The 12,564-nt window shown below is 44.3% G+C and overlaps 1 protein-coding gene across 1 annotated transcript; it reads right to left on the minus strand.

Annotated features, from left to right (window-relative positions):
• Positions 1 to 1,699: 1,699 nt before the first annotated feature.
• LOC119289783 lies at positions 1,700 to 3,788 on the minus strand. Its single transcript, XM_037569003.1, has 3 exons — positions 2,715 to 3,788; positions 2,225 to 2,614; positions 1,700 to 2,125 (listed from the first exon to the last, which is right to left on the minus strand). Exons 1-3 carry the CDS (start codon positions 2,828 to 2,830, stop codon positions 1,957 to 1,959), a joined length of 675 nt encoding a protein of 224 aa, XP_037424900.1. The 5' UTR covers positions 2,831 to 3,788; the 3' UTR covers positions 1,700 to 1,956.
• Between the last annotated feature and the right edge of the window lie 8,776 nt (positions 3,789 to 12,564).

Genomic DNA, 12,564 nt, shown 5'->3' on the forward strand with positions numbered 1-12,564 from the left:
AGGTAGGAGAGTTTTTGGTGGGCCAGGGTGGTCAGAAGCCGCCACCCCTCCAACATGTTTGTCTTCGATTTATGGGGGAAGTGCGTCCGGACCGTCCTGTGGACTGATACATGCCTCGTTGGTCGGCACAACACGTTCGGACCGCGTGGTTTGGACGTATGCAGACAATTTGTGGGTCAGCGTTGGAGATTCCTTAAGGGGTCTTCCAGAAGAACATATAGGATATATATGGGGACAACCATCGATTCTTATAACAAAATGCTTAGACTCTTCTTGAAGGATTTCCATCTCTGCTTTTTAATTTGTCAAGTATAGTCTACTTTTGATACACTAGACACTTCAGAATTAGAGATACACACATATATCGAAGGTATCCATTAACCAAAGGACAAGAAATCAAGTCACACAAAAACTGAAGCTGACAAAAACACAAAGATAAAATGGAAAACAAGAGTGTACTTTTTTTAGGGACAATGCTCAACTTTGACATTCTTTCACTTCAGACTCACTTAATTTGTACAAAGGGCGTACCCGGTGCTGAAAGCTCACACACAAGTGGGTCTGGGGAAGTGAATTTTGAGACAACCTTTCCCTTGCGTAATAATTCTGCAATGAGGCTTGTACGAACTCAGCTCCTCCAGGCTAGAAGTGGAGATATACTCTAACACTGTGCCATCACTACAGATCGATCAAGCGCAGGAGTAGGTTGAGCAAGAGGCACGCAGGTATGGAAGCAATAGAGAACCCCCTAACAAACATTGTCCCTCCCACCAATCCACGAGATTTCTTCTCGGCTCATACAAAGATTGAACTGTTTCCACCAATCCATGAGATCTCCACTCATTGCGGATAAAAGACCTAGTCCGAAATAAAATATAAACATATTTTATCTGGATTGTAGAACTATGTGTGAGAATTCTAGTAAACATTACATGATCTTTTAAAAAGAACTTATGTCACATTTTAATAGCTATATATTATGACATTAAGTTTGGATAGTAGTATCAAAATATTGTTGTATGAGGAAGTAAATCTGGATGAAGAAAGCTAAATTTAACTTTCTAACAATTTGATAAGAACCACGTAAATGCAGATTGAATTTTATATATGGTGTTGCAATGAAAATATATATTCAAACAATGGTCTCCCTAGTGTCACATTTACCTAAATCAGTGTCACGGAACCTGGTATTCGTATTCCATTATACATCACTAGACAATTTTTGGTCCTTCCGCTCCCATGGCACATATTGTTCATTAACGCGCTAACTGAAATGCCTACTAAATATATTCGCACCCTTCTCTACTTCTTCAACAAGATACTTTTAGCAATTTGATAGTGTTTCTTTCCTTGGGAAGAGCCCCATAACGAATAATACCATTAAAGTTATTTAAATATATTTCCTTACTAAATATATCATTTGATACTAGGGATTGTTAATAGGAGGGTAGTCAATTTCTAACCCGTGAAAGCACATACCCTATGGCAAAAGACAAATCCTGTCATCAAGCTTCTACAACACACAAAAACACACACACATTAGAACCATGGTTCCGAGCATATTTTGGATGTGTTTTATGCAGCTGGGACCATGCATGTCTTGCATGTAAACCTTGGAAGCGAGCAAGCTAACAGATCTTGTCAAGCCAAACAACTTTTGTTCCATAGTTACCAAAAGTACAAGACAGAGTAGCTTTCATGTCAAGCTAGTTGTGACAATCTATACGTGAGAGTGTTGTATAGCTAGCATCCAACGTGTGGTGTAACACTATCTCGAGGGTATGCATGCCCCGTTACATGTGAATGAAGAGATGCGCTCGTACCACGTCAAAAGTGTATTGCTATTTGCTAACCATCAGATTCTTTTACTTACAAAAGCGCCAAGTTATACAGTTGTGAGAAATATATTCTAGTCCTTGTAAGCCCATACGTCTCTGAAACATACATGTATGTGTATCACAGGCTGCCAGCGCAGGTGAAGAAAATGCAGCTTTGATCGCATTCCTTGTCCTCCATTGGTGGCACCTTTTTTCTTCCACACCACCTCACCCTTTGTGTCTGTTTTTCCAATTGCTCCATGATATAATCGCCGAGACATTCTTCGGTACAAAATCCAGTCTCACATCTGCCACAAAAAAGACGAAACATGCCATGCATGCATAGAATATAATTAATGTTTCTTGGATGCTAAGGGGAGGTGCTGACTTGACAATCAACTGCTTACTTGTACATGTAGACGATGCCACTACCAATCCAGCTGCGGCACAGACCGCACGACAGTATGGATGCTCGGAATGGCCGCCTACTGCTCCAACAGAGGTTTGGTAGTGTAACCTCTAGGATCTCACGCGCGTTGGCGTGGATATGAGGCCCGACAATGCGTAGGCATGCAGTGGTTGGTTCCATAATAGCCGAGACAATCCCGATGCCGGTACTCTCTGGGTTGTAGCGGCACCCTTTTGGCGACTTTGCTACGCCCCTGAATTGCTTTAGCAGCGAGGCTGATGACATGGCCACCGAGCGCCTAGATGATGCCCCTGGAATTTCCATTGCAAGCACGGTCTGGTAGAAAAGGTGGTGCTTGCTCGTTTGTCTTTGAGAGGATTCAACTTCCCTATGTGTAGAGGAGTAGGAGGAGTGTAGGGTTTATATAGTGCTGGGAGAGCACATCCAAAACCTTTTGCTTTTGTGGAAGAATTTATCCTACTTTGTACCTTGGTATATATGGAAATATTAACACCATTAGGTCGCAAGCGTCATCTCCTCCATGCAATTCACTACAAGCAAAGATTGAACTGTTTCCTCCCAAATTCCTGTGATATTGCTGCATTACATAGATACAACCTTAGTTCGAAATTACAATATTGAAAGGTTTTGCATTGGATGATGTGGTCTTTTGAAGAGTACTTATGTTAACTTTTTCAAAGCTATGCAATATGAATTTCAATTTTCTGTAGTATTGCAGCTAGATTGTTTCATGAGCAAGTTAATTTGGATTAAGATGGCTAGTTTTAACTCGCAAATTTATAATTACCACGTAAATGCTCGGTGCATTTATGTACGATTTTGCACAAATCTTCAAATAATTATTCCCTTCTTTACATTTTTGGAGAAACTCATAATCCTTTTAAGGCAAAACAATATGGAGTTCTCCCTACCGTGTATATTTCTTTTTGGAAATCTGGTATTATTTTTCCTCTTAAGAATCACAGGCCTATTTTCATTCATCCCGGTCCGATAGCACATACAATTCATTTGCCCTCATTAACTCAAATTGCCAACTAAATATATTCACACCCTTCTCTACTTCTTCTTCCAATGGATTTTTTCAGTAATTTGAGTGTTTCTCTCGTTCGGTATAGCTGCATAACAACACTTACAAACAAATAAAATACTTAAGAGATAGTTCCTTAGTGCATCTAAAATTTAACACTAACAATTTCTATTATGTGGATAACTAATTCCGAACCAACCGAATCCTGCACCCTATAGTAAAACACAAACCCCGTCATCAAGGAATTGCAACACACATTAAAATCATGACTAGACCTTGAGCATTGCGAGCTACATAGGTTCATATTGCAAGGTTGAGCACTTAGTCACAAAATTAGCTGCTCAATGGCATAAGATCAAATATGTGAACTAATTTAATTATACCATTACCTTACTGAACCTTTGTAGAAAGATTCAGTGGAGTATGATGCTAGAACAAATAATACCTCAGCTCTGGCGGACACGACTCTCATCGGAAATTCGCTGAGAGCACACCTACGATGTTTGGTTAACTTACTAGTAGTAAGTTGTCATGTGAGATCTGCACCTCTTCCGGCCGCCCCCCCTCCCCCTCCCCCTCCCATTTTATAGTCGTCACACGATAAATATCCTAACTTCCACAAAACATTTAGATGTCACTTTGTCGTGTTTCGATAGTAGATTGAGGAAGGGAGGGGGCGGGTGGGTATTTTTAGAAAAGTAAAATAGGAGAAGCTTAATTTTGTGTTGGTGACCGATGCACATTTACCGAAATAGGGTCCTATAAAGGAACAACCTGGAGTTGCTAAACTTTGCATCTGCATATCTCAACTTAAGTTTCTCTCGACGGATTTTGGCTCAACATTCACAATGTCGAAAAGCATCCATCCATAACCACCTTTCCCACTACGTGGATAACTATTGCTGGGGTACAATTACATTTTTTGGGCTAACAGTAGGAATTCCTAAAGTGTATATTTATATATGTTGGGGTTTATATGGGTTACAAAAAAAGAATAAATCTAATACAAGGAATGTATTTTCTAGGTGCTAATACAAGGCACATTATATGCAGTGATTGCATTTTTCTAAATTTCCTTCCACTTCATTCTGATTTCGCCAGTGGTAAAATAATTTATGCATCAATTTTCCACCTGTTGATATTGAATCCATGGATGACTGAGGACGAGATTATTCTTTAGAAAAAGAGAGGAGGGGTTAATTACCTAGAATGCTACTACCAAAACCGAATCTTCGAAAAGGTAGAACCACGAGCCGCCCAAGCGTGAAGAGAAAGAACCATATCAAATCTCGATAATCTGGGATTAATTTGCTGACTCAACATATACATCTTCCAACTTTAGTTCCACTCGCCGAACACTTTACTTGTCGAGACAAGAGTACGTCATCCAACAGTTTTTTCAACTTTATACTGATAATTGTTTGTAGGCATACTCGTGTCACATATGACTTATTGTGAACATCTTTGAGTTTGGAGCTTGGGTGGTACATAGATGCAAGACAACTAATTACAGGTAACTACTGTCACACTATCATGATATCTTGGATCTACCAAAACAGATTTTGTACTTTGTATGTGCTGCCCAAGACACGTGAATAACGAGAACACACGCACTGCACAATATCAGGATAGAATTGGAGGTTGTCAAATTGTTTCTTGTCTATGGTCGCCTTGTCTTCCACGGCCTGGTTGCGTGCCCCTCGCCCCGACTCACGTCTCGCCCATGTACACTGTTGGAAGTGATAATGATTGATTGCTTCCGGCCAATACTTTTGGCTGAAACATACACATGCATACAGCTAATCCGTTTTTCCAAGCTGCTGAGGATGCATGTGAATGACGCTTATTGCCAAAGGTAGTCGTGCCCAGGATTAAATTTATTCCTTTAGTCCTTAATTAGTGTCACGGGTATGGTTATAAGTAGCGTATACTTCCTCAGTTCCTAACTATTTGTCTTTCTAAAGATTTCAATAAGTAACTACATACGGAGCAAAATGAGTGAATCTACACTCTAAAATATGTCTATATACATTTATATGTGATAGTCCATAGGAAATCTCTAAAAAGACAAATATTTAGGAACGGAGGGAGTAGTACTTACATGTGACTATAACAGGTCTGTTGGTTCCCACTTCTCTTACTCCCTCCGTTTCAGTTTACAAGTCCTACGTGTATACCTAGGTTGCTAATTTTATCATCCTAATATAAACTATATAATACAAAAATTATAGCGTTTGAAAATAAAACATCTGAAGTTTATATTGGTATATTTTTTGTAATATATGAGTTGTACTAGCTTGGTCAAATTGACGACCTAGGGTACGCGCACACCCTGTAAACTGAGAGAGAGGGAGTATGACATTTCTCGCGCTACGTGGGTAAGCCGAGTGTGGATCTTGGCTTAAGTGCCACATGTCAAATCATGTGAACTCCCGGCACCAAATGACACTGCCCCGTTTAAGAAAAGCTCTCGGCTTAATATATGCCGTGCACACACTGACATGCACTTGCGTAGGTGGACAGATTGCTGCAGTTGATTACTCCGGACACTAGGTGGACGCCGAGCAGAGAACTTGAATTATACATGTAAGTCGAGTGGCCGGCAAGGCTCTCAGCTTACCTATAGACCGTGCGTAACTTATAGACATTCGGCTTATACTGGACACGTGGCGACATGAGATCGTTTCACTTGGCTTATAGAGGTGCCACGTGTCGAACGACCGTTAAGTCAGGCGGACATCATGTGGCTCTATGTTGCCGAGACCCTCTGTTTTACACTCAACTTACAAGCGAGACGAGCACCCATGAATAAGATCTCGTCTTACCACATCCTATAAGCCGGTATTAAATAAGATATGTCCTAGCCGGATGCAACACTCGGCTTACTATAAGCCGAGGTCGCCCATCCTCGAGTATTTTGAATAATCGGTTTTAGATGATTTTCCTGTAGTGTCAAGCGCAACTATTGCAGGGGCAGCAGAGCGCGACTTACCATCCATACTACAAATCGATGATGCTCTAGTTCATGCTGTTTATTGGCATGAGAATTGTGTTGTTGAGATAGTTGACAAAGATGAGCGTCATATTGATGCTCTAGTTCGGCTTCAGGAAGGTGCAAGTCAATGCCGTATAACTTTCGTCTATGGTGAATCCCGTGTCGAGAACAGGCACCTAATGTGGGCAAAGCTTCAGAATCTGAAAATTGTAAGTGACTTGCCTTGGCTTGTAATCGGCGATTTCAATGAAGCGATGTGGGACTTCAAGCATCTGTCGGCCACTCCTAGGGTGACGGCTCAGATGCTAGCTTTTCGAGATGTACTTAAAACTTGCGAGCTGGTGGACCTTGGTTTCTCTGGAGTTCCGTTCACGTATGATAACAGGCGAAGTGGTATGGGTAATGTGAGAGTTCGGTTGGATCGGGCTGTTGCTACAAGCTCGTGGAGAAATATGTTTGCTTATGTTTCTGTTGAGCATGTTGTTTCACCATGCTCAGATCATGTTATGCTACTCCTAAAGGGTGAGGTTGATCCAGGACCTAAAAGTGCAAAGAGTAGAAGGTATGAAGTTTTTTGGGAAACAGATTCTGCACTACCTGAAGTCATAAAAGATGCATGGGCTGCAATAGGTGTGGTGCAGAATTTGGGACAGTTGAGAGACGCTCTATCAAAAACCATGATATGCCTCGGTTCATGGAGCAGAAAATTTGGCAACATTAAGAGGGAGGTTGCTAAGTCTCGAACTCAGCTAGAGGAGCTTATGAATATGAATGGGGACAGGCAAGATATAAGAACAATCACGGATAAGATGAACGATCTATTGTACCAGGAGGAGATGATGTGGCTCCAAAGGTCAAGAATATCTTGGCTCAAGGAGGGCAACCGGAACACAAAGTTTTTTCAGAGCAAGGCCATCTGGTGGGCAAGAAAGAATAAGATTCGAGAATTGACGGATAGTATTGGGGTAGTACACTCTGACTTTGCTGCCATGGGGAAGCTTACAACGGATTATTTTTGTAAATTGTTTTCGGCAAACACATCACTAGATGCAGCCCCTGTGATTGACTTAGTGCAACCGTTGGTGGCGGAAGAGGATAATGTTAAGCTCTGTGCCCCGTTTTCCGATAAGGAAATTTCAGACGCTATGTTCCAAATTGGGCCCTTGAAGGCACCGGGACCAGACGGGTTCCCCGCCAGTTTTTTCCAGAGGAATTGGAGCACCGTGAAAGATAGCGTGATTACAGCAGTAAAAGATTTCTTTTGTACGGGTATCATGCCGGAGGGAGTAAACTCTACCTCCATTGTTCTTATCGCAAAAATTGCTAACCCTACAAAGTTATCTGAATACTGGCCTATCAGCTTATGCAACGTGATTTACAAGGTCATCTCAAAGTGTCTGGTGAACCGTTTGCGTCCACTCCTAGATGATTTAATATCAGTGGAACAGAGTGCATTCATCCCTGGGAGGATGATAACTGATAACACTTTGGTGGCCTTCGAATGCCTCCACTACATTAAGCAAGAGAAGGATCCTATGAAATGCTTTTGCGCCTACAAGCTCGATCTATCTAAAGCTTATGATAGGGTGGACTGGGTTTACTTGAAGCAGGTGATGCAAAAGATGGGTTTCTCTCATGGATGGATTGACTGGATAATGACGCGTGTCACATCGGTGAGGTATTCTGTCAAACTTAATGGAACTCTCTTGGATTCATTTGCACCGTCTCAAGGGCTTCGGCAGGGGGACCCTCTTTCACCGTATCTATTTTTGTTTGTGGCTGATGGACTCTCGGCAATTTTGAGAAATAAAGTGCAAGCCGGAGCGCTCTCACCAGTTCGAGTTTGCAGAAGGGCGCCAGGTATATCCCACTTGTTATTTGCTGATGACACCATGCTGTTTTTTGAGGCATCTGGAGACCAAGCTGAGAGTGTAAAAGGAGCACTAGATATGTATGGTTCAGCCACAGGTCAAAGCCTTAATTATAACAAATGTTAAATATTCTTTGGTGAGGCTTGTCCAGCGGCAGTTCAGGAGGAAGTCAGAGCTGTGCTGAATGTTACCAGCTTGGTCTTTGAGGAAAAATACCTCGGCCTCCCCACACCGGAGGGCCAGATGTCCAAAGGAAAGTTTCAGAATCTTCAAACTAGTTTGACTAAAAGACTCGTTCAGTGGGGTGATGGACACCTTGCCCAGCCAGGAAGAGAAGTTCTGATAAACTCAGTAGCCCAGTCGCTACCAACGTACATTATGGGCGTGTTCAAGCTGCCATACTCGGTGTGCGACGATCTCACAAGGATGGTAAGGAATTTCTATTGGGGATCGGAAAAAGGTAAAAGGAAAGTTCATTGGAAGGGTTGGGATCATTTGCTACAACCCAAGGATAGAGGTGGTTTCGGTTTTCGGTATTTCCGTTTGTTCAATCAAGCACTATTGGCTCGCCAAGCATGGCGTTTAATATCCAGACCAGAAAGCCTATGTGCACAAGTTCTCAAAGCAAGATACTACCCACACGGCAAGCTTGAGGATACTGTTTTCACGGGTAACGCCTCCTCCTCATGGCAAGCAATCAGTCATGGTCTAGACTTACTAAAGAAAGGGTTAATATGGCGTGTTGGAAACCGTAGAAGCATAAGAGTGGCGAGACAACTGGATCCCTCGGCCCTTCTCTTTCAGACCCATCTCACGGCAAGGCGTGTGCCGTACGCGTTTTGTCTCTGACTTGTTAAATGTTAATGGATCTTGGAGGGTTGATCTGCTCACTCGCTTTTTCGTTGCTACTGTTGTTGAAGAGATTATGAAGATCAGGGCTTCTCCGAGACTAGATGATGATTTCCTTGCATGGGCATCTGAGAAGCATGGAGTCTTCACAGTTAGGAGCGGCTACCGCCTGGCGTTCAAGGAGCTGCACCACGGGTCTGTGCCCTCATCTAGCTCAGCGCCGACGGGAGCCAGGGAATGCTGGAAGTTCATTTGGAGTTGCGGCGCTACAACTTCGATTGCAAATTTTGCATGGCGATTGGCAACGGACACTCTACCAACCTGGAAAAATAAGTGCAGAATCGGCCTTGAGACTACTAGTACATGCCCAGTTTGTGGAGTTGCAACAGAGGAGAACTTTCATCCTTTCATGATGTGTCAATATGGCCGGGATCTGTACAAGTCAATGGCAAAAATTTGGAGACTGCCCAATATAGAGACTTTCCTTCCGACGGGCAAGGAATGGCTTCTACATGTCCTTGCTAGTATGAGTGAGCAGGAACGTTGCATGTTGTTGATGATCCTATGGAGAAGCTGGTACGTAAGAAATGAGCTAGTACACTCTAAGCCTGCTCCGCCAATGGACATATCTATTAGGTTCTTGCAAAGCTATATGGAGTCCCTGTTGAAAGTAAAGTCAAATGCACATTGTGACCCTGCTAAAGGGAAGATGGTGATCGTTATGGACAATGCCACTAAGCATACAAGTGCAGCGGCGGTTGCTCTGCCGACGTGGTCTAGGCCGGTGAATGGATGGGTAAAACTTAATACAGATGGGTCTTTTGTCTCGAGTGAACAAGCCGGAGCAGGGATGATTCTGAGAGACTCGGATGGCAAAATCATCTTCTCAGCGTGCAGGGCTCTATTCTCCTGTAGAGATGCTCTGGAGGCTGAACTATGTGCTTGTATGGAGGGCATCTCCTATGCTTTGCAGCGGTCAGATTTGCCTATTGCGGTCGAATTGGACTCTCTTGTGGCGGTTTCTATGATCACATGTGATGGTTGTGATCGTTCTGCTTATGCTTTTCTGCTAAAGGAGATTAGATATCTTCTTACTCTTCGTCAATCTTGTATTACTCATGTGTCGCGGTCGCAAAATAAGGCCAGCGATAGTCTAGCTGCTTTTGGTAGAGCTCAATGTAGAACCATGACTTGGATTGGTTCGGCTCCTCCGGATGTGGTAGATTTGGTTGCGATGGATTGTACTGATACTATCTGAGTAATACAAGTTTTGAACCCGCAAAAAAAAAATCGATGATACTCATATTGTTCTGATTTTTTACTGATCCATTTTATTTATTGTTCTCAATTCGCAAGTGATAAACGGAATAACAAATACTGAAATCCCTCCGATACAAGTAAGAGATTTTTATTTGCAAAGTTGTACTTTGTTTGCATTTGCAAATCTGCAATCTTCATTTCTTCTTGTTTGCTTCGTTAATTGTTTCCACCGTCCAGGGTTGCCGTGCCTGTATTTCTTAATCATATCTGGTCGTTTATTGCCGCTACCAGCCTTGAAGGTTTCGTCAGTTTTTGTCTCGGCATCTCACCACATCGATGGGATCAGCTTTGAACAAGGGCATCCACTATATCTGTTAATTCCTTCATGTCAGGTCCCCTCGTCTCCCTCTAGCCATGTACATTTTACGTGTCATCGTCCGCCCAGCTCCCTCACGCCGCCGTTTGACCACATTCCGCATCCTGGTGAGAGTCTTCATCGGCATCTGCACTTTCGTAGGCGCCCTCTCTCTCCTCATCTGGCTCATCTACCGTCCCCGGACGATCCTGATCGCCGTGGACTCGGCCACACTATGGCGCTTCAACGTGAACTCGACGACAAGCCCCCCGGTGCTGACCTTCAACCTCACAGCCGGTGTGTCCGTCTCGAACCCGAACAAACGGGTATCCATCTACTACGACCGGCTGCAGGTGGAGGGATTCTACCAGGAAGAGCGGTTCGGCCGTGCCGCCTTGCCACTGTCGTTCCAGGGCGTCCGGCGGACCGACGCGGTGCGAGCCATGCTCCAAGGGAGCTCCGCCGGATACTTCGATAATGCGACAGGAAGTGGAACGGGTGTCTTCCCCGTGGACCTGTGGGTCGTTGGCACCGTGCGGTATAAGTTTGGCGACCTGATGACAACGTCGGCGAGCTCACTGTCGGTGAAATGCCCACTTGTGCTGCAGCTGATGGAGGCCTCAAGCAGGGTCGAGTGTATTGTGATCAGCTTTTGAATCTACTAGAACTTGGTAACCTAGACGAGGAACCTGCAGTGCGCTCATCTGGAAACGTACAATTGATTCAAGCGCCCGAGGCATCCTTTTTAAGTTGCGACTCCTCTGAATTGGTTCGGTCATTTCAGTAACTAATAAGCGTGCACATGCAACACACGCCTCGGTCAATGATATTTTCTCCCTTTTTTTTCATGTGAATGGACCAATGATCATTCCAAAGAGACACCTACTACAAAGCGTACCCGCACAAGCCATGACAAACATGAATTCAAAGATCAACTAAGAGCAAGTTTTTTTTTTGTTCTTCTCCACCTCAATATTTATTATTTGTGACCCTTCCAAAAAAATTAATTATTCTCTCTGACACATCTAAGATAAGGCTATCATACATGCCCTTAGCACGCCTATGCGGTACCGTGTTGCCACATATGGATGGGCAAACCAACCGTACCATTAGGTAACACTAAGCATTGCAGATTCAAATTATACCTTATTTAATTGGAAAAAGTTTAAAATAAACCTTCAATTCGTATTAGAAGTCTAAATCGAACCCTAACCTCCTGATCCCTGAAATGAGCACCTTGTATTTATGAATCCCGGGCATTCTTTGCCTTATATTTGTTTGTCGCGTCGGGAAGCACACGATCCCGCCCGGGATTACACAATTCTCCTGACAATTTGGGGCCACATGACATCCATCTTCTTCCTCGATCAACTCCGCCATGGACTCCAACCCCGTCGCCATATGCCTTTGCCACTTCATCCGCGCCCCCAATGCCTACACCGTTCGCATCACCGTCGATGCCGCCACCTATACGACCGACGCGCGTGCTGGACTACACCGCCGGACCGCTCCACCAGGCCCTCTTCTGTTCCGGTCGGGGCCGCGGGGACGGGAACCAGACACCCCTGACGGCCAACCTGCAGCGCTTTGTGGGGCATCGCGGCTTCGTTTTCCACCATGCCCAGGTCGACGCCGAAGCCATCCACACCGCGCTCTACCGCTTCCTTGTCGACCCGTGCATCGTCTTTATGGAGTACAGGTCTTCGTACGACTACGTCCGTCAGATGCTCCGGGTGCACTATGGCTTGCACGTCGCGTTCGGGGCGTGACCTGCGTGCTCTCACCGACATGGGGAACACCTCGTCGATCAGCAAACCCAGGAACATGGCCATGAGCGCTTGGCATGCTCCTAGGCTTTCCGTCGAGCAGGTGGAGTACGCCAATGTCGACGCCTACCACGCCTTCGCCTCGGCATCCTCCTCTGCCCCGGTGGCCACCAGCTCATACAACGCTCCCCTCC

This window comes from Triticum dicoccoides, chromosome 4A (assembly GCF_002162155.2).
Source record: "Triticum dicoccoides isolate Atlit2015 ecotype Zavitan chromosome 4A, WEW_v2.0, whole genome shotgun sequence".
NCBI lineage: Eukaryota > Viridiplantae > Streptophyta > Magnoliopsida > Poales > Poaceae > Triticum > Triticum dicoccoides.

Coding starts and splice junctions, on each gene's coding strand:
- LOC119289783 (XM_037569003.1), bottom strand. CDS start 2,830: ATGCAGCAATATCACAGGAATTTGGGAGGAAACAGTTCAATCTTTGCT. Junction 2,615..2,714: donor ATATTTCCATATATACCAAG/GTACAAAGTAGG, acceptor CTCTACACATAG/GGAAGTTGAATCCTCTCAAA. Junction 2,126..2,224: donor GGCATCGTCTACATGTACAA/GTAAGCAGTTGA, acceptor TTTTTGTGGCAG/ATGTGAGACTGGATTTTGTA.